At 42.6% G+C, this 26,348-nt stretch overlaps 1 protein-coding gene and 1 long non-coding RNA gene across 2 annotated transcripts; one reads left to right on the top strand and one right to left on the bottom strand.

Annotated features, from left to right (window-relative positions):
• Positions 1–447: 447 nt before the first annotated feature.
• Positions 448–23,517, top strand: recql5 (RecQ helicase-like 5). Its single transcript, XM_021308484.2, has 19 exons — positions 448–591; positions 749–870; positions 4,343–4,864; positions 7,238–7,334; positions 7,414–7,525; positions 7,619–7,781; positions 7,866–7,948; positions 13,662–13,883; positions 13,981–14,077; positions 16,545–16,581; positions 16,663–16,721; positions 17,766–17,836; positions 17,939–18,032; positions 18,119–18,271; positions 18,358–18,989; positions 19,076–19,136; positions 21,513–21,737; positions 21,818–21,890; positions 21,964–23,517. Exons 1-19 carry the CDS (start codon positions 495–497, stop codon positions 22,086–22,088), a joined length of 3,045 nt encoding a protein of 1,014 aa, XP_021164159.2. The 5' UTR covers positions 448–494; the 3' UTR covers positions 22,089–23,517.
• Positions 7,955–13,364, bottom strand: LOC118560767. Its single transcript, XR_004929569.1, has 3 exons — positions 13,086–13,364; positions 10,033–10,154; positions 7,955–9,952 (listed from the first exon to the last, which is right to left on the bottom strand). It is a non-coding gene; the product is annotated as an uncharacterized LOC118560767 (long non-coding RNA).
• Positions 23,518–26,348: the final 2,831 nt, after the last annotated feature.

The raw sequence follows: 26,348 nt of genomic DNA, 5'->3' as shown, positions 1-26,348 counted from the left end.
TTATATCAAATGTAATCGATTTTTATATGATTTTATCCCAGTGTAACGTTTAAATTAGATTTAGCATTTATTATTTTTTAATCTTTTTTTTTTTTACTGTTTGATGTCAACGCACAGTTTTAACTTGAGAACTGGCTTCAGTAAAGTACAACAAGGATTAGCTATAGCTATAAATCAGAACAGGTCATTCAGGTTTAATACTAAAGGCAGCATACCAATGTTTAGCAGGTGCACTCAGCCGGACCAATCAGAGCTCGACTTTCCTGCTGCCAAATATGGACATTGCTGACTTTGTCTTTTCTTATTATTATAGTTTTTTGCTTATTTAAAGTTATAAGACATATTCAGGTAAATGATCTAACGTTTACAAGAAGCAAATAGCGCGAGAACCAATAATCATCCTTATTACTTTTATTTTCGTGTTTATTTTTGTTACGCTCCAGTGACGTAATAGGCGTGCGACGACGACGGAGTGGTCCACAGACAGACGAAGGATGTCAACAAGTTTAAAACAGGCTTTAAAATCTCACTTTGGCTTCGACGGCTTTAGGTCCAAACTCCAGGAAGATGTTGTTAAGGCTGTCATTGGCGGTGAGACAGAAACAGTCTGGTGGTTTCAGCTTTTATCGCCATTTTATTTGTCTTCTCTCTGCCCTGGCAGCAGAGACGTTAGTGCGTGTAACAACGATGAGCGGGTTGCTAAAGGAAGTCGGGCTGTTTTGATATTGTTTTATTCGTCTCGTCGTAGGTAACCGGGACGTGTTCGTGTGCATGCCGACCGGAGCAGGGAAGTCTCTGTGCTACCAGCTGCCTGCAGTGATGGCTGAGGGCATTACTCTGGTTATATCCCCGTTAATCGCCCTCATTCAGGTCAGACTCTTCTCTAAATGCCACTGATCCCGGTGCTGCAGTCCGAACTGCACAACACCGCAACAAAACGGGTTTATTAATTAACAAATGTCACAGGGGGTTGTTGCTGATGTGTTTTCTGATGTGTTCAGTACTGTCACTTTAAGAGGAAAATAAGAATATGATCATATACATAACCTATCCTGCTGATGAGTACATTAACTATCTACCATAGAGCCTTACAGACCAGTCCCTACCCAATGACCGCTTACTAAGGTAGAATTTAGGGTCATATTTTCTTCTTTTTTGTGTCCCTATGGAGGTCCGTTTTCTGAGATGTTCTATTGATGCTGCCGGTATTGTTAGATAGATTTTGCCATAAAAGTTTGTTTAAAATTTTCTTTGTAAAAAGGCAATAAACAGTGCCTCTTAAACTCAAATACACATCCCGTCAAAATTATTTTTGATATAAATTATTACCAGGCCATAATAAGTTCATTAATTTGAAAGCCCTTTTTGAGACAGTCTCACTATTTGATTTGCTTTCATGGAAGTCACATTTTGACTTGACAATACCCACTCTAGCCGATAAGGAAAGTTGCCAGATTGTAAAGGGATCTCTTTTCCACAGCACCATTCAGTCAACCACACAGATTTTCCTAGATTCAGTTCTGGACTCTGGTCGTTCAGAAACTTTGGATTTCTTCTAGTGAATGCATTTATTTGTTTATTTATTTTATTGGTCGGATGCTGTGACGTTTTGTGACAGACATATCTTTTGAAGTTGTAGCCAAGCATTTAAGTTTGGTTTCAACAGATCATAACACATTCTCTGACACGGTTTTGTGAGATTTTAAGCTAGCCAGGATGCTGATCTAGCAGCTATATTGCACATTTTAGATCATTACCCGGTTTAAGTGATAATTAACATGTATTTACAGAACTTAATTATATGCTGATGAGGAAATTCAAGCATTGTGTCAGCTGTGCTGGAGCAGAGATAGATGGCTTTGAGGACTAGTGTCAGAAACCCCAAACCCAGACATGTGGGAAAGACAGAAGAGTGTTGTTGCATATACAACACAACCCGGACCTGGCAGAAGGTTCTGCGCTGATTCAGAGTTCTGATTGGTGTCTTAGCAGCCTCCCTGCCCTTTGTTGTGTCTTCTCTTTTCATTAGTTTTAAAGGTGCATCCTTAATAGTGACATTTTTTGTAATGTGACTGTTAGGGACAGGCGGTATGGACTTAGAAGTTTATCGCAAAAATTGGGATAATTGCTGTGGTAACAATAAAGCTGACGATAAACTGTATTAAGAAAGCGTTTGCAGTCTTTTTTGGCAAAAGATTGTTGGACAGTCCCCTTTATCTCACTGCGTAAGAGTCAAAACCCTACAAATACTGCTCTGGAAATAAAACGTACCCCCTTTGTAATGGGTTACGTTGAGTACGACAGTTACACGTATTTCAGTTTTACCCCTAAACAAAAACACAATACTTTTATATTTTGACATATATTTATATTTTATTGATGCACTCAGGGAACCATTAACTGAAAAAAAAAACTAACCATCACATCTATACTGACTGTTTTTGGACTTTGCAGAGATCTATTAGAGGTTATTATTATCACAATAAGTTACAATTCTCTGAAAACGATGAAGAAATACCATCCCATCATTGTTATATAGAGTTTCACCCAGATTTATACAAACCATTTACAGAATTGGGTTTAAAGTAGTCTGTTATATTACCAACATGCTTTTGTCCGACTAAAAGTGATATAACTGTTTTGACGCGACCGAACTGGAGTCCCGACTTGAATCTGAGAAAAAATCTGTGGAGGGAGCTGAAGGTTAGGGGGAGAGCAAGGAAGCCTTCCAACCACAAAGACTTTGAGCTCCTCGCCATAGATAGATCATCAAAGCCTCCGTGGAGACCTGCAAAATGCTGCTTAGCAAGTATAAGGGTTTGATTCCTGTAATGCAAATTGCAAAAAGAGGGATTTTACAATTCATTATCTAAAAAATAATAAATCTTTTTTTGAACTGGCATTTTTTTATGAAATGTAAATTAATACAGCTACAAAATCTAACAACTGATACCCTTTTACATTGTTTTATTATCTTTTGAGAGTTGTCTGTCACATCCCCTGTTAGAAACAAGTTTCTTGGTTGAATGAAAATAAACAATGTCTTAATCTGCCAGCTATATGAATGTTTTGGGCCTATCCTTGTGATGCTTTCTTTTAGTTGATTTCTACGCTATACTGTTTTTGTAACACTGGTGTCAAAATCAACAACTTGAAAGCCCTCACAGGCCAAAAAAAGCCTTTTTAAAGAACTTTTTTTCCACCTGATTAACAACAAACTAGCTAGTCTACGTTTTCTTTTATGTAATTGGTATTCATTTTATATATATATATATATATATATATATATATATATATATATATATTTATTATTATTATTTTTTAAAAGGTCTTGCACATTTGTGCACCTTATTCAAAGAATGACATACAATTTCCAGGATTATTTTTATGTTTTCTTAGTTTAGAGTTTTTATGTGTTCTCAACATCCAGAATGGGCTATGGGTCACTATTCAATAGTGATAATAACAATAATAACAATCTTTATTTGTCATTGCAACATACATTCCAATGAAACGTGCCCTCTGTATAACCCATCGCTTAAGGAGTTGTGAGCTGCCACTGTGCTGCGTCTGGTGAGCATTCTAGGGCTAAGGGTCTTGCTCAGGGACCCACGGTGGCAGTCTGTGGGATCTAAACCCAGAACCTTCCAGCCACTTTAAGATGGAAGTGCCCTGCTCTCTAACCACTGGGCCACCACTCCCACATTTCTTACAGGTTTCATGAGTGACTGTGCTCAAGTCTGCTTTTGAGCAAACGTTCCTGGAAGTCAGTGGTTTACTCAAGAATTAGGATAAAAGGCAAAAATACTTTACAGTTAATAGTTAATAAAGGTCAAGTGATGTGGCTTACCTATCATTTTTTAATTTTGAGAAGACTTTAATTTGTTAAAGGCTAACCTTACCCGAAAAAAAGATTGCCTCTACAAGCCATGGTTTGCTACGGGATGCAAATGAGCAAATTTACAGAGAAGCGCACCTGTGCGGCTGAACTTGATTTGCGTTTCAGATTCACTCTGAACGATGGCGGGTCTGAACCCAAGGAAACCGAATCAAAAGGTGTTGCAACCGAGTGAGAGTTTAAGAATATGCAGACTTGTGCAGCCTGGTTGTTGCACATTTTGCTTTAACAGTTTGTTTGTTTTTTCCCCCGGTTGAATTGTACAAAATGTTTATCAAATCGAGGAGGGATAATTGGGAAAAATCCTGGATTTTAACAGCGGTGTGCACAGTTCTGAGAGGTTGACATTAATGATGTGTTGCTGCCTTTCTCGTCCCACACTCCTGCTATTTCATTGTAACTTTTACGTGAGTGCTTTATCACCTTACCTGTGGCGTTCTGCAGGACCAAGTGGATCGGCTGAAGGAGCTCAACATCCCCGCCTGCTCCATCAACTCCAAGCTTCCGGTGGCCGAGCGCCGCCTGATCCTGGCCGACCTGGCGAGCAAGAGGCCCAAGCTGAAGCTCCTCTACATCACTCCAGAGATGGTGGCCTCGGCGTCGTTCCAGCCCTGCCTGACGGGTCTGTGCTCCCGCGGCCTGCTGTCCTACCTGGCCGTGGACGAGGCCCACTGTGTCTCCCAGTGGGGCCACGATTTTAGGCCAGACTACCTCAAACTGGGCGAGCTGCGGGCTCGCGTGCCAGGAGTCCCCTGCTTGGCGTTGACGGCGACGGCTCCCAAGAACGTGCAAGAAGACGTCGTTCAGTCGCTCCGGCTGCGCTCGCCGACGTCCTTCATCAGCCCCGTTTTCCGCAGCAACCTTTGTTACGATGTGATCTTCAGGGATCTGCTGCCGAACCCTTACGTTCACCTCCAAGCCTTCATCAAAAAAGCTCTGGCTATGAGCAGCGGATCTGCTGGACAGGTTGGTAAAATAGACCCTCGAGTGATTTACGTGACTGTATAAGACAAACCTGGTGGTATGTTTCAGGTGGGAAACGTTTTGAAGCCGCTTTGGAGTTTTGTGGCTCATCTTTGATCAGGAAAAACCGAAAATTGCTTTAAAGCTTTTAATTTAAAAGGACAGGTTTGATCATTTACATGCCCCAACTATGAGAATCCTTAAACGTCGTCGTTTTTTCCTCAGTGTTTCTGACTGATTTGTTGCTGTTTTGAGCAACCGGGATCCATCTAGAAATGGATAAGGGAGAACAAAGGTTTACGTTCCTCCTAAAGCAATTAAAATGTCAAAGACCAAGCATAAAAAAACAGAAAGATTCTTGTATAAAAAAATACATCATCGCAGGACCTTTTCTTAATAGTGACAGCTTTGCAAATCTCAGAGTTTCAACCATTATATAAAAAAAAACCCTTTTTGCTTTATTATAGTTTGGCTGCCTTATAGTAAGGCCTGTATTGTTGTATTGTTTAACATGCTGAATTAAACTTTAAAACCAGTGAATAATCCTAATTTTGCACCTCTTTATAATGTATAATAATGTATTATTTAAATAGTGTTCAGGATTGCTGTGTTCTTCTATTAGTGAAAAGTTGCCAGTTACTGCAACCAAAGGCCTTATGATGATAAACCGCTTCTCTGTGCTTCATAGTAAGAAAGTTTTTTTCAACAGAATATTCCCTTGCATAGAAAGTATTCAGCTTCAATATCCATAATACATGTTTCAATGAACGTCTACATTTAGTGTTGATTTGCATAGAAAGCTTGAGAACTTTTCTATGAAGGCCATAGCTGTGCTGTGCTGGAGTCAAAGCATTGGATTTCTGCCTGAAAGAGCTTTTTTTTTTTTTTTTTTTGATTGTTTGTTTTTTGTGGGGTCGTGTAAATGGCAGCTACCATGAGTTTAGATGCCAAAACATTATATGCCAATCAGGCATAACATCGCAACCACTGAGAGAAAAGTGAATAACACTGATCATCTCTTCATCGTGGCATCTGGTGTGTGGGATATTTTTAAAGAAACAAATGAACATTTTGTGTTTATGTCTTAATAGCAGGAAAGTAGGCTCATTTAAGGATTTCAGAGAGTTTGAAAAGACCCAAACTGTGATAATGAGTTAATGTTTAACTAATTTTCTTCTGTAGACTGGGCCACTAAGGCTACGTTCACACTGCAGGGAAATGCCACCCGTGTCGATCTTCTTCCTGGCAGTGTGAACGGCCCAATTCTGATGTTTTCACCCCCGAAAAAATCAGATCTGTGCCACTTCCATATGTGCTACTAATCGTATACATATCAGATATTTTCCAAAGCGTCCGCATTCTGAACGGTCATGCCCCGTTTTATCCATCTTTCACTCTCCTGTCTCTCACTACACATCCACACACAGCAGCAGCAGTTAGCACTCCATAAAAGACCATTATTAAAAGCCGTGCTGCTTTCTTATTACCTTATTTTATCTCAATATTATCGGCTCCCATAGCTCAACAGCTTTCTAATAATAACAACAAGAAATGCTGGCTGGTGTCCGTGTTTTTTTTTTCTTTCTTTTTTTTAAACAAAACTTTATTGAAGACCTTTAGAAACACTTAGATTCGCCGTTACTTCCGTAAATAGTGAGCTACGGTGTGACGTCTCCTTCCGTTAGGCGTTGCGCCCTAGAACTGTTCAGACAGAAGCATGACGGTGGTCGCATTTAATAGTAGCATGAACGGTCACGTAAAAAAAAAAACGATTTCAGCAAAAAAAAATCGCATTTGAGCGTGAGGACCTGCTGTGCTAACGTAGCCTAACTGAGACCTGCTGCTAAACTAAACTCGGATACCACCGCACACCTTAAGGGTTCGATTGGAGTCCACACTGGTGGTCATAATGTTGTGCCTAATCAGTGTAAGGTTTTATTTTCCACCCTGAAACCTTGCAAACCAAATGTAATCCCCGCTTATGCTGAAACAGGAAGTAATTAGTTAGTTACATTAATAAGGGGTGCCCAAACATTTCCAGCACTAATATCTTTATTAGATAAAAGTACGCAGGGTTTGATCCCTGTTGCATGTGCCAAAGGCTCTAAACTAAATAAAAACATTATTTGTTAACATGTCTTTCAGGTTTTTGCTTAGCGCTCCTTAAATATTTTTACTTCCAAAATATTTCCGTGAGCCTAAAAATATCTTGATGCGTTCTCTCAAAGCTGAATGTGCAGCATGAATCCATGGCATCAGCTTAGAGGTGATAAAGAAAGTCGTTTCCTGCCACATAACCTAAAGGCTTCGCATTCAGATGCACATTAGTCAGTCCTTGCTCAGGCAGGTTTTCTTGACTCACTTGTTTGTCATCAGGGCTGTGGGATCGTGTACTGTCGCACCAGAGAAGGCTGTGAAACCGTTGCCTACCAGCTGACCAAGCTTGGGGTCTTAGCCAAGGCGTATCACGCAGGTAGGACGTTTAAATGTGCGTTTGACGTTTAAAACCTACATGCATTTTGGATTTCCAGTGACAGGAAGACTTTTGGCAGGTCTGAGTGGATCCGATCGCACAGGTGTGCAGAACGAGTGGATGCAGGGGAAGGTGCTGGTTATTGTCGCGACCATCAGCTTCGGCATGGGTGTGGACAAAGCCAGCGTCCGGTAAGGGACCAAGTGTCCGTTTTCTTTTTCCTCTTTTCCTGTGGCGTTGTTTTTTTTTTTTTTTTTTGCACACCCATGCTGATGTTGTTGCAGATTTGTTGCACACTGGAACCTCGCAAAGTCCCTGGCTGGCTACTACCAAGAGTCCGGGCGCGCAGGCAGGGACGGCCTGCCCGCCTTGTGTCGCACGTACTACAGCCGTAAGGATAAAGAGCAGCTAAGCTTCCTCATTCGCCAGGAAGTCACCCGACGGCAGGTGGGATTAACGGCAGGGGCGCCTCAGGGTGATGAGACGCCGCCACCGAAACGTTTGCATGAAAGCTTGTGTGATTGTCTGCAGGAGAAACGGGGCTCTTCAAAGGAGAATGACAAGGCAGCCCTCAGGGACCTTGAGGCCATGGTGTTGTTTTGTGAGCAAGAGGGGTGAGAGAAGCACTCGGTGCACACATCCTTTAGGAAATGACGTCTTTATTGTAGGAAACTCTTCCCTGAACGTGTCATTTTCAGAACAGCAGAGGGCGGACTTACCCTCCGAAAACATTTTAGAGCCAAATCTCCTAAAAGTCCTCAAAATTAAAGTTACAGCTCTCATTGTTTGAAGTAGATAAATAGATAACTTATTTTAAAACAAAAATGCTTGACTCAAACAGACCATTTGGAGCGACACCCCTCTAAAACAGAAATTTATACAATACCGAGTCATGTGGGAGCAAACGGCACAAAATATATTCATTGTTGTTGTTTTTTTTTGGGGCAAAAGATCATTCTAACAGGAATGCACCATGTCAAATGTTGCTCATTGGATGGAGCGACCACTCTCACTTTCTCCAAAGAACCTCCAGAGGAAGAGATTTGTGAAAGTAAATGGGCGAGAAAAGCAGATTTCTTTTGTCCCATCAAAACAAGTCTTAAAGCACTTTGAATCTTTGCTTCAAGACGAGGAACAAGCCACTGAGGGCTGAGGGGGCGAGGACCCAGCAGGGTTTGTGCCGGCCCCACGGCCATAGCCGAGTCAGCAGCCAGGCCATCGAGATAAGCATGCGTGTTGTTTGTTTAGGCAACAGAAAGGTGTCCTTTTCTGTTTTGGTTTGGTTTTTGCCTTTAACATCTTTCTCCAAACAAGATGTTTACCCCCCTGATAGCTGGATTCATCTGCAACTCCGTTCCTCTCCGTGTCTAAGCCAAATGGAGGAGGTAGACGCAGATTGTACATCAGCGTTTCTCACCAACCTTTTAGGGCCTAAAAGTTACTTTAAAGTTTTTGTTGAGAGTTTCCCAGACTGTGTCCTCGTAGTAACACTTTGTTCAGCTAAACCACTCTGACGACATCATAAACATAAACTCAACCGTTTCACTGCTCCTTCACCCAAAGTTTAGTGATGGTACAGTTGTTGGGAATAACCGAAGCGATGCGCATGATAGTAACAATACTAGTTAAAAAAAAAACAAAAAAAACAGCTGTTGGGTCTATCTGAATACTGCAGGATTTAGATATAGTGTTTTCACAAATGTGCCTTCAGCACAGAGGTCTTGTATGTCCCTCCGTAGGGTGCTTGTTTGTTAGGTCTCTAATCTGCCGCTCTCTCCAGACTCCCGGTTCCTCCCAAATCACCAAGTAAATCCTCCTTTATGAACTTCGACTGGAGCTGGAGCCTTTGCTATCGCTTCTTTCACTCTTCATCACCTTTCGGCTGCGTTCCTGACCGCCCATGCTCTTCCTTTTATTTCTTATTTACTTTTTTTACACCTCCTTTAAGTTCAGACTTTGAAACCGTCCAGAGCTTATCCCTGAGAACAAATTCAATAGAAAAAGTTGCAAACACGGCGACCCATTTGTCCTTTTTAGGGTTGAAACCTGTTTTCCTGCGTGTGGATCCTGACATACAAGTGTTTACTTGCTTACTAAGACAAAACGTCTACTGTCAGTTCTTATGCTCTTCACACGGACATGATGCCGGGGTCAGTATAAAGCGTTTCCAAACATATTTGGCTTTCTGCTCATCTGACATTGTGCAGCTCACTGTTTTTAAAGGCCCGTGAGCATGTTTGGTGTTCATACAAGATCCCCCCGGTTAGCCGAGCCGTTGTTGCTCCGCAGGCCGCAGAGATGCTCCAAAGGAAGGCTGCTTCTCCTGAAGACCTGGCGACGTTTGCAGGTCTGCTTGGTAGCCTAGGACACGATCCAAGAGTTTGCTTTGTTGTCCTGCGGCTCCGCCCTTTCTTTCTACGCACACACTGTACGGTTTATATCCGAAACCCAGGCTGGATTTCTAAGCGTTGAGCTTGGCAGATCTACAGGAAAAACCTGTCGTAAAGTAAAAGGTTCCTCTCAGACATCGGGTCCGTCCCGTTTGGCCTTACAGCAGGGGCAGCAGCTGCAGCAGCAGCGGCACACGCAGGTCAACGCCATCAGGAGAATCACCGTAACTGTTGGAAAACGTTTGGAAAACACAATATTTAGAAGCAGCTCTTCTTTTAAAAAGCCCAATAGATGAGGTGCGACTCACAGATGAAGATTAGGAGGATGAAGAAGGCTCCCAGCTCCAGAGGGTGGGCGCTGGACAGGCTGGTAAGCTTGAGCCACACTTTGTTCAGGAGGCCCACGGTCTGCTCACTGGCATTCATCCTGCTGAGGAGACCACAGAGCAAAAAGGTCTGCTTGAAGTTTTTGTCTGAACAGCTGGCTTGTTGTTATTAAACCAGAGGGGAACTTGCACCAAGGAGAAGGAAAACCTGGAGGTTTTCTGCTGGTACATATGAAGTATCGTATTGTCTTATCGTTACTGTGAAACGTTTATTATCATGATGAGCGTCTGGGTTTGTCTCGACAACGATAAATTCCAATTAGTAATGTCCCCCAAAAGTGCCAGTATTGTCAGTATGGCTATTTTAGCTATTTTTTCCACTGTTTGTTTCTTCAAAGCATCAATAAATGTCAATAAATTCAAAAATATAATTAAATGCAGTTACTGTGTGCAGTTTAGTGATAAAAATCACATTTTCCTTTGTAACTTGTGTCCTGATGAAACACTTTTCAAATGTTGCTTTAATATATGTTACATTATTACATGCGTTTAAATAACAGTAGCCTATTTGTAGTTATGGGGCTATAATGACGTCCCAGCCACAAAATTACCTAAAAGACTACAAGTAGCTGTTAATAGTCTTTTACCGTTATCACAACAGTGCCACAATATATCATGATAAAATTTAAAGTCCATATCGCCCACCCCTAGTATGAAGATTGTACTTTTTAAAAACTGAATCTACCGTGATTTAATCCCGTTCTGTTCCCTCATAAAATGTGTTGGATATGATTTTAAACCATTCCCGTCCCATTCTGAGTTTATTTAATTTTTATTTTTTGTCTAAGTCATATTTTTTTTTAACTTTGTGAGACGCCGGACAGATGAGTGTGTATGTAGGTTTGTAAACTTTTGGCTTCCATGTGATTTCCAGCTGGTCTCTAATTGGTCACCTAAAGCTTCTCCTCAGGGGCGTGGCTCTCTGCGGCCGTGGCCAATCAGCGCCTTTTGGGGTCATTCTTCATCCAATCAGATCGATTCATGAGACGTGTCAATCAGAGCGACACCCCCGGTGGCTTAGATGCACGAATGTCACTCAAACATACAGATGCAGACAACAACGATAAGACACGAGAGACTGGCGCACATAACATTCCGTAATTTATTTAGAAAATAATCATTTCACAAGGCTTTTGATGGAAGAAAAAAGCAAATAAAGGAATTTAGACCGGACTTACTAGACTAAAAAAATTCTGCAGCAGGAAAGTGACTGGACAGTAGAGTTTATGTTAGTGCTGTAATTCCCAGATTTTGTGTAATTGTGTGTAATTTAATATACCAGCTGTGTGCATCTGGAGACTGAAGGATTCGCCCGTTCCTCTTTACAAACAGCTCACGCTCAGTCCGATTGGATGGACAGTCCCTATCAACAATAATATTTACACAGGTTCTCACAGGATTTAGGCTCGGGCTTTGACTGGGCCGTTCTGATGCTGTGAGCTAAACCAATTCCTCGTAGCTTCAGCTGGAAGTGTGTTCTGCTGGGAACAGGATCTGGTGAAGACGGCATGATGGAGCCACCGTCATAAGTCACAGAGTAATGTGTTCAGAGTGATGTTAGACAGCAATTGCTGCCGCTGGCATTTGTCCAGAGCGGCGATCACCAACCGATGTGATACGAAGGGCTACCTGCACTGAGCTTTGAACTGCAAGAGTCCAAGCTCACCTTAACTTTACATGATATAAATAGGATTTTTTATTGCCTTTGTCATTTTCAAACCTATGTAAATACAAATATGATTAAAAAGGAAGAGCAACTGAATGAAATGCAGCTCACAGAAGGGTTGTGCTGTTTTTTTTAATTATTATTATTAACAGGCTTGTGGGCACCACATACGGTCCTTGGGGGCTACCTGGTGCCCGCGGGCTCCATGTTGGTGACACTTGTCTAGAACAACATAAATGGACGAATGTTTATAGAACCATGTATCATTTCCCCTCCGTGGCACTTTGTTTTCTACTTTATTAGACTATAACACAAAAAAATACATAAAAGCTTATGGTTGTGATGTCACAAAATGTGGAGATTGAAAGGTTACTAACGCGCTGCTCAGGTGCTGTAGCCACCTGTCCGGCCTCTTTTCCTCTGTCAACGTCCGCCTGCCTGCAGGTCACTCTGTAACGCGCCTGATGGGCGGAGGAGCAGCTCCCAGTTGTTTACTGTGGAGGTTGCTGCCATGTTCTCGCTGAATTGCTCACATGGGTGTGACCCTCTTCTGTCTTTCTGGTTATTAGAGATGGTAAATAATACAGTTCGAGAAAAGCGACCTCTAAATTGACAGGAAACGTTGGGTTTACACGTATTAAGGGGAGCTGAGTGTTTTTATGGCTAAGGAACACGTGGTCATTGAAGACACGTGGGACCTGGCTGCTTCAGTGGCTTTAAGCACAAACATCTGCTCCGTCTGAACAGCGAGTACCAAATATAATCAGAAGCAGCTCTGAGCAGAGTCACTCACACGGGTTTGCTGTAAATGTAGGTTTTCTGCGCTGATTTTTTTGCCTAGATTGAGGACGAACGAGGAAGGAGAGACGGTGGAGGCCGGTCCAGTTTCCGCCAGGTCTATGTGACGGAAACCTGCCAAGTAAAATCAACTTTTTCTGTCGGTTTCGGTCTAAACTCGCGCTTTTCTGCTTTCTGTAGCAATGCTCTAACTTACTGTGCAGCTTAGATTCTCATTTCAGAGAATAATTGCAGCATACTTTAGCAGATAGCGGAAACACAATATTGATGGGTCAATGCAACTCCAATCGCTATGATAAACGCATCAACCGTTATGTACGAGATACTGCAGTAAACCAGTGTTTTTGACAACATGTGGTGCATTTTTACAGTGGTCTAACTATTCTCTACTACCACTCCACGCTGGTCCGGCTTACGTTTGCGCTCAAGTCCTTATTTTTAAGACCTCTTTAAGAAAGATCTCACTGTTTTTAAGTAATGTTAGCTGTCAGAAAGACTGAAGGACACCTACCTGTGAGAGTCTCAGCTGTTTTCTCACACCTAGTCAAGCCCACACTGAGTGTCAGAAGTCGGCGAGCCAACAGAGAGGGAGGAGGACTGGGTGGAGACCGTGTGAGCGTGTGTTCCCAGAGGCCGTCTTGTTTGGCTCGGCTGGATATTCGGTTGGTTGTTTGGAGGTGCAGCCAAGGCGCTGCTGTGGGTCTTCTCGTCTTGTTCTGTAGTTTGTCGTGTTTCTGTCCTGTCTGGGAGGCACTGCGTTAGACCCCTCCAGCGCCTGCTTTACTAAGACTTCCCTGTTTAAATAGAAACGAAGGTGGCAGCATTCCCATTCCCAGCATTGCTCTGGCTAATTGTCAAACAGGCTCTACTGCTGCGAGGTTGTGTGAATATCAGCTGTTACGCAACAGCGGTTCTACAGTTTGAAAGGAAGTGGATTGTCTGATTTTTACAAGTAAAGTTTGTGGGGGGGAAAAAAAAGGAGATAAACGGGTCAGACGATGGATGAATACGGCACTCCTGGTCCGCTGGGTGATGCGGTGACATCCGCTGGACCTCTCTCTCTAACAACCTTCTGTGATCTCGTCAGATGTCGCCACGCCATCATCTCCAACTTTTTCGGGGACAAGACGCCGAACTGCGCGGGCGCCTGCGACTACTGCCGCAACCCCAAAGCCGTGCGGGCCCAGCTGGAGCGAGCGGCCGTCCTCAGCACCAAGACGGAAGACGGCCAGAGCGGGCAGCCCAAAGGGCCGTTCGGCTACCTCCCGGAGCAATACGAAGGAGGGAAGAAGGGCTATGGCTTCGAGAGGCAGGGCGGACGCTCGTTACGCTTTCAAAAAACGGGGTTTAGTGTTGGTTTGGTGTAAAGTAATGATGAAGCTTTGGGTTTTCCCCCCCCCCCGCAGGTACGATGAGGGGGACGAAGGTAGTGCTGAAGAGGAGAACAAGAAGAGGAAAAAGGAGTTTTCTGACCTCTATAAGAAGCAGATGAATCTACGGAAGGTGATTCCCGATATTTATTGCACAATTTTATTTACATCCGTCCGTCTGTATGCGCGCATGTTTATAATATAATATTCTCAGTCAACAGAAATAATTGGAGGAACACTTTTTAATCAGAGTATAATATCAAGTCGAATATACGTCTGGGACATTGGTCTGGCCAGCTTTGTCGAGGAGGTTGTTAATCATCAGCTGCGATGGACATTGTGCTGCCTGCAGCATCGTTCAGGGTGATTGGGTTGGTGGTGAGCCAGTGTTGGTCTGGCACATCCATAGAGGGATGCACAGACCTGTACAGGATGAACAATGGCATCCTGACTGCTATTAGGCATCAGGATGAAATCCTTAGACCCATTGTTAGACCCTCCACTGGTGCTGTGGAATCTGGGTTCATCCTGGTGCATGTTAGCGCATGTTACACTGCAAAAAGGGATCTAAAAATAAGTGAAATGTTCTTAAAGTTAGTGTATTTGTCTTTGATTTGAGCAGGTAAATAAGATTATCTCCCAATGGAATGAGTATTTTTACCCCTACAATGAGGTGATTAGACATCCTGCACTTGAAATAAGACGATGGAGATGAATTGTTCCTGTTTTAAGTGCAAAAATCTTATTCCAATGTCAAATCATCTTATTTACCTGCTCAAATCAAGGACAAATACACTAACTTTAAGAACATTTGACTTATTTTTAGTTCAGTTTTTGCAGTGCAAAATCTGATTCAGATCCAGCAGAGCCACTCTGGGACATCATGTTTAGGTGCATCTGACGCCTCCAGAGGGCACCAAAGACTATCGAGGAGCTCAGTGATGCCCTGGTCAGCATCAGGGAGCTGAGTGCCCTTTGGAGGTGACATTTCAGCAAATTGGCCGCACCAGTTTTTCAGTTTCATTTCCCTGTGTCTCAGTCTTCTCTGAATTGATAATTTTTATCCAACGATGCGAAATCCTTTTGCTGCCATTCCATATCAGTATGGAAATCCTGCAGGATTTTCCTCTGCATGCACAGAGAAGAAGTCAAAGTGAATCTGAAGACTGATGGACCTTATTACAGGAGGAAAATCTAAGTTTGCATGAGAGTGGAGACTGAAGTTTCACTTCTGGGCAACAATAAACATTACCCAGAGCTACAGAGAAATGAGTTAGATCAAAGCACATCAGTGCACCAGAATGACCAAAAGCTAAATTTAGACCTGAAAAACGCTGTATACAGACACTCTCTTTTGAAAATGTCACTCTGAAGGTCTGCCAAAAAAATAGGAGGTCACTCCAAAATGCATGCAGCTATAGAGTTTTATTTATAAAACTTTTGTAAGCTTCAGCTTTGCAACTATATAAAACCTTATCAAAAGCCCAGTGAAATTAAATCACAATTAGAGGTTGTAATGAGACAAAGTCAAGCAGTCCATCTGATTGGTTAGCAGCAACAGCAGAGGCTGTTCAGGCCAGAAAAAGGCAGAGCTGAACTCCGCCTTGCGGTAGGAAATGGCTTTTATTGATGTCAAAAAAATATATATTGAGACAATAAGTGAGATTTATTGTTATAATGGTAAACTCAGCTGATTGTGAGTGTTTATGCTATTTTTGCCCCTTTTGTATCCATGAGAGCAGCAACAAGTATCGTTTTTTTATAAAAATTTGCGCTAACCAATGATTCTCGGTTACCACGTCCTGTTTCTGATGGCTAATAAGTTTTAGTTTTTGGGTTTTGTTTGTGGGTCTTAAACTATACGCAGTAATGAATGTTTGGCCAGGAAGGCTGCTGTGAACCTTTAAATACTTTCACTTATTTAATTTTTTTTATCATAATAATAAATACCACAAAACATTGTGATAAATACTTGAAACTGTCTGAAAACTGCCCGTCTCTACATTTAGGGAAAAAACGCCGAATTAAGCTCGTTTTACATTTTCATATCCCAGTGAATCTTCCTCTAATTAACAAACTGCACTTAGAGCTTTCATGTTAAAATCTGGTTCACTTTATTCACCAATCAGATCACATTACCCATCATGTAAAACCATTTAAGCAACAGAAGGTTTAATTTGAGGTTTTAGTTTCAGTGAAAACACATTTTAACCGCCTCTCTCCACATCTGCATGCAAGCTGTTTGCAGCAGAGACCTGACCGGGCCCCTGTTTGAGCCGGTCTTTGTCAAATCGCTCCCACGTGTCGCCAGACAGCCGCCGGGACCTTTGAGCCAAGCAGCTCCAAGGGGAGGCCGGCCAGACGCTTTACAGCATAAAAGTGCAGGAATTTCAAGATGGCGAAAGAAAGGGAGCTGAATAACAACCTATACAGATATATATTTGATGGATGTCGGACTGTGGAGCAGTTCTGGGTGTTTCGTTATGACCCTTCCTGACTGTCCAGTCCTGTAGAAAAACGGTTATCGCTTTTACAACGTGGGGCTGAAAGCTGCTTCCGCGTGAAAACGCTAACTGGTGCCGATGCTCGTGTCTCCTCAGGGCTCTGACGGCCGGAGGGAGGACTTCGTCCCACCAGGTAACACCAGCACTGCAATAAGACCCCCAGTGGAGGCGTAAGGGTTCACGCATGGAGTAACAAGTTCTTCCTGTTGTGCAGCTGCCGACTGCCCGCTCAGAGAGGCCAGCAGCCAGAGGATCCCACGGCTCACTGTGAAGGTATGACCAAACTGGAATGTGCAAAAAACTCGTGAACAGGTGCTCATTAAGTCAGACGCGAGGCATACGTCGTCTGACGCCCGCGCAGCTGTAGGAAAACCAACAATGTGTAGAGAGGTTCATTAAAAAGGCTTCAAAGGTCTGTGCGGCAAAGCTTTTTTCCTACATCAGGTCACCATTTATTTTATTTTTGTTGTTTTTGGTTGTTATATAGCAACAAAATTGAATTACATCCATCCATTTTCTAACACGTGTATCCCCTGTGGGGTGCTGGTGCCGATCTCCAGCTGTCAATGGGCGAGAGGCGGAGTACACCCTGGACAGGTCGCCAGTCCATCGCAGATTTAATTACATATAATATTTAAAGTTTACTTCAGAAAAATAAACTGGAATGGAAAAATATAAAGTATTTTCCAGGTTATGGATAAGTACGAAAGAGGCATCAATATTTCCTCCCACCTTCCTCGTGTGCTTTTCAAAGGGTTATGTTTAGAGAGAGACCTCTATATAAATATCTACAACAAATTTCTTAGACTTAGACTTTCTTTATTGTCATTTTGTATACACAGAGTGCATACAGAACGAAGTTTCATTTTCACACAGCTCAGAAAGATTGCAGTAACTCTACAGGATACCTTGCAGTGAATTACAGTACAGGATAAAGTGCAGTGATAAATCGCAGTCACTTGCAGGATAAATTTCAATTGACTTCCGGATAAAGTGCAGCAGTGAACAGTAGGCAGTTGAAATGTAAACAATGTAAAACAAATGTAAACAAATATGCAGTAAGGTGCAGCGGTGATTTAAAAGTAGACAGTTGCATTGTACACAGTTTTGCAGTACGTTTCTGGGTAAGGTGCAGCAGCAATTTTGCAGGATACGATACAAATGTGCAAATGTGCAAATTTAAAGTGGATTCTGTTTTTCCAAGTTTAAGAACACGTCAAAGGCGTCCTGGGACACTGGCTGGTTTAATTCTGCAAACGTATTGAATTTGGACACAGAAACTGTCGAGGAAACCTGAACCTGAAAGTCTCATTTCAGACCAGAGAGCATTGCCTGTACCGCCTGCGAGACGCTCTGCTCAACCAGCAGGGGGCGCCAGACACATTCAGGTCAGACAATCCAGACGCTGTTGACCACCATTCTGCTGAAACCTGATTGAATTAACAAAATGACCCTCTTCCTCTTCCTCTCATGTCATTTCCATCCGCCAGCTGCAGCAGCCTGATGTCAGCGGTGGATATAGAGTACGAGGTCTTCAAAAGCAGCAAAACGTCCAACTTGTACAAAGCTGCTATGTTGAAAAAGGTTGGTGGAAATTCTTGCATCGTAATATGAGCAGTAAATTAGGAAGCTGGGGATGTTTTATGTTGAACTCTTCCGGTGTCCTGAAGGTGTCGACGGTGACGAAATCGGCAGCCGGGACAGAGGAAGGCAGCAGCAGTGATTCAAGAGAAGCGGAGACAAAACTCAAAGCAGCGGGAGACTCATCATCTTTATACCCAGAGGAGCTGGAGGGGTTCACCTCCGCCTCTCAGATCTACTCTGTAAGAGGAGTCTATTACTCAAACATCCCTTTTTTTTTAAGCCGGAAAGCTGTATGATCGCGTTTTAACTCTCCCTGTTGCTCCAGATGAAGCGAAAGAGAGTGGGTGCAGGTCAAAGGGGCTCCTCTAACTGCTTCCGCTCTGGCAAGGACCTCCTGATTCCCGCCGCGTCCGACGCCGCCTCCTCCAAAGGGGCGGAAAACGGGGGCTTTTTCTGCGACTCCTCCGGGGAGTCGGACACCAAACGGATCCGGGTCAAAGAGGCATGCGCAGACGGGCCATCGCTGACGTCGTCCATCAGAGCCAGGGCCTCGGCCGTCGGCGCCTCCCTAAGCAGCCCGACCAAAGGAGGCAGAGCCGTGAGCAGGAAGCAGCAGAAGCTGGCGGAAGCGGCGAAGCGTTCTCGCAACATCTCCCAGTACTTTGTGAAAAAGCAAAGCGCGGAGGAGGAGGGAGGGCCAGAGCCCCCCCTGGAAGCAGGCGGCCTGTTATCAGAGACTCTCGGGGAGATCTATGAGGAGAGCATAATGCAGGAGCTGCAGTCTCTGGCTGCGGAGGAAAGCGACCCGCCGCCGTTAGAGACTGAGGATCTGGTGCTGATAGAACCTAAAACCGAAGTCATCGTTTTATCTGATGGTGAAGAGAAAGAGGAGGAAGACAAAGGATCTTTGGTTCTGGTTGAAGACGTCCCTCATGAGGAGAACACAGCTATCACAGAGTACTCTAGCCTCAGCAAACATTTCTATCAAGCTTCACTGGCAAAACTCTTTTACATTCTTAACTACATTTTCACCTCTTATACAGACCAGATCAACCTAAAGAAGAAGAAGAAGAGGAAGCTACTAACCGTCCTTTAGTTCAAGAGGTACAGTGTTTTGTAAAAGTATTCATGACATTTACTCTAATTATAGCTGCAAACCTAATTACCACATTATTTGAGATTGCATACGACATCTATCACGACAAGTACTGCTCAGTTGTCAGTCATCATGGTTTTCCAAATTTTTTATAGTTAAAGAATCTGAAAAGTGTGGCATGCATTGTTTTCAGCCCCCTTTTCGCTCTGCTACCGCTGAATAAAATCCTGTGCGACCACCTGTCTTCAGAAATTACCTTAAAGGTATATAGCCACGTAGTATGCTTATAAAAAAAAGACCTAAAAACGTTTGATAATGATAATGTTAATGTTTTGATAGTCCTTTTTGAGCCAAAAGATATTAACAAATATAAATAGACGTGGCAATATGTAGCGATAGTATCATAATGCCAGTTTGCTTAATTTATAAATCAACTGTAAATAATGGCGGACCGGGCCTGACCCTTTGAAATGTTTCGCAGTTAAGCGGCAGCTGAGCGTGACCAAAGACCAACCGTTATTAATTAAGTAAACTAATCTACAAAAACTTTAAGAGCCTCATATCGGAACATTTACTCATTGTCAGTCAACTCTGTGGACACATCTGAGCAATCGGCAGGCTTTAGCGTCCGTTTCAGTGAACACCAACGTTCATGCTGTATTCACAGCGATATTCCAGTCTTTTCCCTCTTGGTATCATATTTTTTTGCGCTTTTTTGCGTTCTTGATTGTTTCCCTGGGAGGCGCTAATAGCCGTTAGCCGCTTCCTTGTTTTAACCCCGGCTGCGCATGCGCAGTACGTACTTCCATTAAAATCGTAAATAAACACGAAAGGTTTTATTTACTAACAAACTGAGCAAAAACAAAGCATAAAACACCAAAATAACAAATAATACACCACCATGGCCTGAAAACTGCGGTATGAATTTAAAGAAAGTCAAATAACGTGGCTATGCACCTTTAATGGTCAGTCATCCTGTGTGTAATTTCAGATCAGTGTAAACACAGGTGTTCTGTGAAGGCCTCAGAGGTTCGTTAAAGAAGAAATGTGAACAAAACACATTGTGAAAAAAAGAGAGACATGGCTTATAGCTCAGAAAGAAAGTTGTTTAAGCAGGAAAACGTATAGGTTCCCCACGCCACACACACACACACACACACAAAACAACAACAACAACCCTGGACATCACACTGAACACACCATGCCCACTTTGGAACATGATGGTGGCAGCATCATGCTGTGGGGATGCTTTTCTTCACCAGGAACAGCAAAGATAATCATATATGAGGTAAGATCACTATCAAAATAAAAGCACAGTTGTGTGCATATTAGTCAGAAGTTGTGCATAACAAACATTTGTAAACTCATAATAATTGAAATCTCATGCAAAAGATACAACATGAAGTTAAAATAGTTACAACTTCAATAACTAATAAATACAAATTTCAAGTTTAAAATTGGGCTTTATTCTTCATGAACACGAACAGCAGCGGTTTGTGTTCATGAAGAATAAAGCCCAATTTTAAACTTGAAATTTGTATTTCAATATGCATACAACTGTGCTTTTATGTACAAGTTTATTTTGATAGTGATCTTACCTCATAATCAGAGCTGATGAAACAGAAGGTTTAAATACAGAACCATCCTGGGGAGGGCAAATAATTAGAGAGTGGGACATGAAGAGGGTCACCATTTAGAAAAGGCTTCGAGAATCTATGAAGAAAAGAACCTCAGAAGCGAAAGGCCAAAATAATGTAGGCAGAGCAAACTTAAGGACTAACCCAGTGTGAAAGAACAAAAAGCTAAGGCAGCAGAGCAGAATGTGATTCATTTAATAGCATTATTCTGCTACATGAACACGACAGGCCCCTACCAGCCAGTTTCACTGGAGGAAACCAGTTGAAGGACAAATACAGGCCTCTGGCATGATCTGGTAGTTGGATAAACACGCAGTTCCCTCCTCTTTAACCAATGATACGCATCTACCACTCTTATTAGAATCGGTGACATCAATTTGTTTTTATAACGATTAATTAGTCCTTAAGGCAGAGCTTCTTCCAGCTGGGTAACAACACTGAACACACGGCCAAAGCTAAATATTCACTCGTCAAGAGTGGCCCAGTCAAAGTCCAGTCTTCAGTCTGGCTGAGAATCTGCGGTAAGATTGATTTTCACACAAGTTCTCTGTCCAATCTGACTGAGCTTGAACTTTACTGCGAAGAAAGATGGACAAAAAATCTCTGCCTCCAGATGTGCAAAGCTGGTAGAGACATACCCCAAAAGGCCTTGAACCTTTCCCTCGTCCTGCTTCTGTCGACCACCACTTTGTGTTGTTCCATCACAAAAAGAAAATCCTGCTTTTTTTTATGGTTTTATGTCTGCAGTCTACAGATGGGGTGGAAGCAGAACAGAAGGAGCCGTCTGCTGCGGCGAAGCGCAGCCGGACGTTGGGCGCCCACCAGCGGAGAGTGACGTTCAACCTGAAGGTGACGGAGAGGTCCCTGCCGGCTCTCGGCGAGCCCGCGGCGGCCGTCACGCTGAAGGAAGCGGCTAACATCGTGGTCCACTGCCTGGACCCCTATTATTCTCAGGGAAAGTTTGCCACCAAGGTGGGTTAGGGTTCTATAAAATCAACCGTGACTATACGTTTTAATATGCGCGTTTAATCGATGAATTGATGCTTTCACAGGCTCTGTTTAAGTCCTTCGCGCGGTACCTGTCTCACCTTCTCACCGAGGGTAAAAGCTGTGGAAAAAGCCAAGGTAACCGAACGGTCAGAGTTATAGAAAGGAGCACAGCTAACTCCACCCTAACTATCAACCTCTGCGTCTGCAGTGAAAGACGAAGCCAAAGTCCTCATCAAGACGTTTTTCGCCGGCGTCCGGCGCTGTGAGAGCGAGGCTGACTGGGAGCATCTTAAGGGACTGCACCACCCCGACGCCACAGAGAGCAAGGAGTGATGGGACACGTCGTCCTTTTACCGTGTCAACGCCTTCTTCATCCGTGCCTGCCGCCTCCTCTGGTTTATCTCAGGCTTTTTTTTATTTGAGAACTTTAGCAGAAGTAAGGGCTTTTTGTGGGTGCCTGGCTGTCACATCCAGTACATAAGCAATAAAAAATGCTGACTTGCAGTCTGGGGGAGCAGAGGTACAACTGTAAGTATTAAAAGTGAGGCAGCGCTCTTAATGTTTTAGCCCTTTGAGTCGAGTCATGTTTCAAATATGCTTTTTTTTTTATTATTCAGAGCAAAACTGTATGGTGACCCATTACAACAATAACACTATATACAGATCCACAACTAGAATCTGGCCCCGGTAATGAGTTTTCCTTTTAGATGGCCATCCTGGCTCCTTGTAGCAAAACAGAAAGCGCCGAGGTAAGCAGAAAACGTCACACGCAGCTGTTTTATTTGAAGGGATTTGGCTCACGCCCTTCGTATCCTCCTGCTTGGTACAGTGGAGGATCTGTCATGACGTGTGCCTGTTTCTCTTCACAATGAGCCGGGAACCTTGTTAGGTTGCTATAATATATCTATATATTTAAATCTGCCAACATGTGGCAGAAAGCAGAGAAATGGACAAAATCCAAAACATCCGACCAAACCGAAACGACCCTCTCTGACCATCTGGGTCCGCGGACCTAAGTCGTGTAGAAGAAGCCGTGAGATGAGCTGAAGAGAGGATCCTGGTCCATCTGGACAGACTTCATTAGCTCCAGCCGGGGGAAATCTAAAAGTCGAGGCGAGGTGCTGCCCTGTATGGAAGGAGGCTGTGAAAAGTGGTTCCAGCTCCCTGTGCTTCAGTGGAATAGGTTCACAGTTTACTAAAGCGTCCAGTTCTGCTGCGAGAGAAAGACCAGTGCTCCCTAGCGTGGCGCAGTCCACTCACTGTCACCTTCACTGTCCATCATCCTGGTGTTTTAAGGGCTAAAACTATTATTAAGGCCAAAGTATTGTAGCGCAGCCTGATGGGATCGTGGTTAGATCTGTTCAGTTTCTGTTTGCCAAATCGCACAGCAGCCTTTAACGGACCGGCAGCTGTCGGGTTAAACATTCGGGTTGCATTTGCAAAATGTTTCAGGTGCTATGTTTCAAGAAGGACAAAGCCATTACGCTGATGAGTATGTGTGTGTGTGTGTGTGTGTGTGTGTGTAAATGTAAAACAGTTTGAGCTGAAGCCACTGTGTGAGTTCGGCGCTTGGTAGAAGCTGCCGTTTCTGTTTTGGAGGCTCGAAGCACGTTTTAGCTGTGGCTTCATGCTGCGGCTCTGGCTTTTGCATTTAGCGCTGACGCGACTAAACAAATAAATATGATTTATAGTTGGATCTACTGCTGTTTAGTTTGGTTCTTTAAATCGAGGCTCGTTTTACTTTGTTAGCAGCAGCTGAATGTGTCGAAGAAAAATAAACCAAAGAGGTGAACTTAATATGTTTTAATGTTTATAATAAAGTCTACCATAAAGACAAGAGCATCTGCTTTCAGTAGCTGAGGGCAGATCCAGTACATGCTGACGTTTCCTTTTATTGCTGTTCAACATTAGATAAGATGTCAAAGATGGCGGATTTAATGGGTGTTTTTTAAACTGTAAGTCAGGGGTGTCAAACTCATTTTGGTTTAGGGGCCGCATTAAGCTTAATCTGATCTCAACAGGACCACACGAGTAAACTCACTGCAAGATTAAATAGAACTAATAAAAGTGGACTTGTTGTTGATTTTTATATTAAATTAATTTCACATTTACACAATATATTATGAATGACCTCAGCGTTTTTAAGAAAAGTATGTGCAATTTCAACAATACTTTTACTCAGTTAAACATTTACTTGTGCATTATGCATAAGAACTGATCACAGTGATTGTACAATGTTGAAAAATATTTATTCACATTTTTTGGAATTTAAAAACACTGTCCTGCATGACAAAATACATCAAACAGATAAAAATTAAGAAATGATTTAAAATCAATTTTCCACATCTGAAGCTCGGTGTTACCGTCTGCTGATTAAAACACAGCGCCCCTCGTGGACAATTTAAGAACTGCAGATTTTCAATTAAACGAAGTACATGTTTTTTTCAATAATTGTTTTTATATCATTCTCTTCCTTTTATCTCCTCTTTCTTTCACCTTTTTTTTTATTCTTGTTCTTCCTTTCCTCTCCTACTTTCCCATTGTAGTGTCCATATAATTTGTGATATTCTCCGCATTAATCATAATAAAACTATTGACATTTATAAATCACTATGGCAAAAGCCGTACTGCTCCACTTGTGAAAGTCAAATCTGATGAGCTCTTTTTGGCATTAGGACAACAATTCTTATTGCCACATTGCCAGTCAGGACACTGCAAAAAAAGAAAGATATTTATTTATTTATTTTGAATAATGATAATACATTTAGCCACCGGGTCGGACTAAATTGTTAGGCGGGCCGTATGTTTGACACGCCTGCTGTAAGGCGATGCAGATATGATTTAAATGTCATATACTTGTGAGGAACTTTTTTGCTTTATCCGTTCATGACCCAGATTTTGAATGCACTGAACCAAGCGCGTTTCAGGAAGTGGTCTGCGGGTAGATGGGGGTTGTTCTTTAATAAACAGGAGCCATGTTTAACCCGCCTCTTACTCCCTTGTGTCATTTAGAGAGGCAAAGGCGAAACTCCACCCAAAGCCCCTCCTTGCAGTCGGCAACACGAGAGCTTTTATTTACAAATGTATGAATCACTAGTTCTGGGACAATCCTATCCTGATCAGTATTGATAGTGATGCACATGTATGGTTGAATAAAACAGAGTTTTATTCCGTTTACCAGCCGTTCACAATTGAACTGTTAAACATTTCAAACGATTTATTGTAGAAAGACAGACTTTGGTAGAAGATACAGAGCAGAGCATACACTTCTGCACAATATACAAGGAAAGAAGGAAGGCAAAAGAATCAAATGAGACGATATGGATCTAATTTACACAAGTGTAGCTTAGTAAGCAGGCGTGTATATTGCAAAATAAAACCTCAAATTAAGTAAACACGCAAAATATATGCACAAGTTGGAATTGAATGAAGAGTAATCAGCAGGGATTGTTCAAAAGTCATAATCGGGGGAAAAAATGAGGCCAATATTTAAAATATAGTGGGTAGTGGAAGCTTTCTGGAAGATTTATCATCACTGTGAAGAGGCTGTTTCCAACATGTTAGTTTAATTTGTGCACAACTGGTCTGGGTGGTTGCATCTCATCCTGATGCACTTAAAGAGTTAAAAGATAGTGACAAATTAATAGATGTGAAGACAGAATAAACTGCTTCCCGTTTCCACCAGAACCAATGATGGGTTTGATGGAAACCTAACCTAACCCAACTACCCTAACTATGAGCAAATGCAGAAGAGTAGCATAGTGAGGTCCTTTGAGGAAACCAACAAATAGTCTACGGCTGGTGGCACGCGTAATACTGTAAAAAAACAACAACAACATCAACCGAGCATTTGATTTTTAAAATCAGATCTTTTTATCCAGAGGCACAAATGAACCACAAGGCTCTGTACCCAGGGCGCAAGGGTCTGAGGAGGAATCACAGTTAGTCAGCTGCACCAATCTAATTTCCTTTTGCATATTAGCATCTCCAGTCTACGAGGGTAACAGAGAAGAGGCACCCTACTGCGCCCTACGCTACTTCCAGCATCGATTGTAAAAATGACGACGCCCTGCCGCTGCAGTAAGGTAGCCTACAGTTGAACCAGTGTGAAAATTAGCTGGTGGCTAGAAGGCCTGCCATAAAATTGTTAGCTACTTTGTAACGTTTACCACATGCTGTCCCTGATCAAAAAACAAAATAAATAAATAAATAATAAAATTAAAAAACATGAAGGAACAAATATGTTGCCATACACCATGGGTGTTTTATGGTGCTGAAGTCAGCGTCTGACTTGTGTTTTTACTTAGTTTGAACTCCTTTTAATCATTTGTAGTTCAAAGTAACACGTATTTAAACTGCAGAGACATCAGCTGCATTATACACTGACTGTCGATAATTTAAAGCTGGAATGTAAATTAGGACAATCTTTGTTTTAGTGGTGAAAACTCACACAAACTGAGCCAGGTCCAGGTGGCGCTTACATGGATGTAGGCGGAGGTGTGCGGCCTGCAGAAAGTGTGAATAACATACATTGACTGACTGATTGATTAATCAAACCAGGGCAGCAATTGATTCTGCATAGATTATTACAGA

This window comes from Fundulus heteroclitus, unplaced genomic scaffold (assembly GCF_011125445.2).
Source record: "Fundulus heteroclitus isolate FHET01 unplaced genomic scaffold, MU-UCD_Fhet_4.1 scaffold_48, whole genome shotgun sequence".
Classification (NCBI taxonomy): domain Eukaryota; kingdom Metazoa; phylum Chordata; class Actinopteri; order Cyprinodontiformes; family Fundulidae; genus Fundulus; species Fundulus heteroclitus.
Note: the sequence above shows the minus strand (reverse complement) of the source record. Positions and strands in the feature narration are given on the sequence as shown.

Coding starts and splice junctions, on each gene's coding strand:
- recql5 (XM_021308484.2), top strand. CDS start 495: ATGTCAACAAGTTTAAAACAGGCTTTAAAATCTCACTTTGGCTTCGAC. Junction 13,884..13,980: donor AAGGGCTATGGCTTCGAGAG/GCAGGGCGGACG, acceptor CCCCCCCCGCAG/GTACGATGAGGGGGACGAAG. Junction 19,137..21,512: donor ACCGTCCTTTAGTTCAAGAG/GTACAGTGTTTT, acceptor TTATGTCTGCAG/TCTACAGATGGGGTGGAAGC.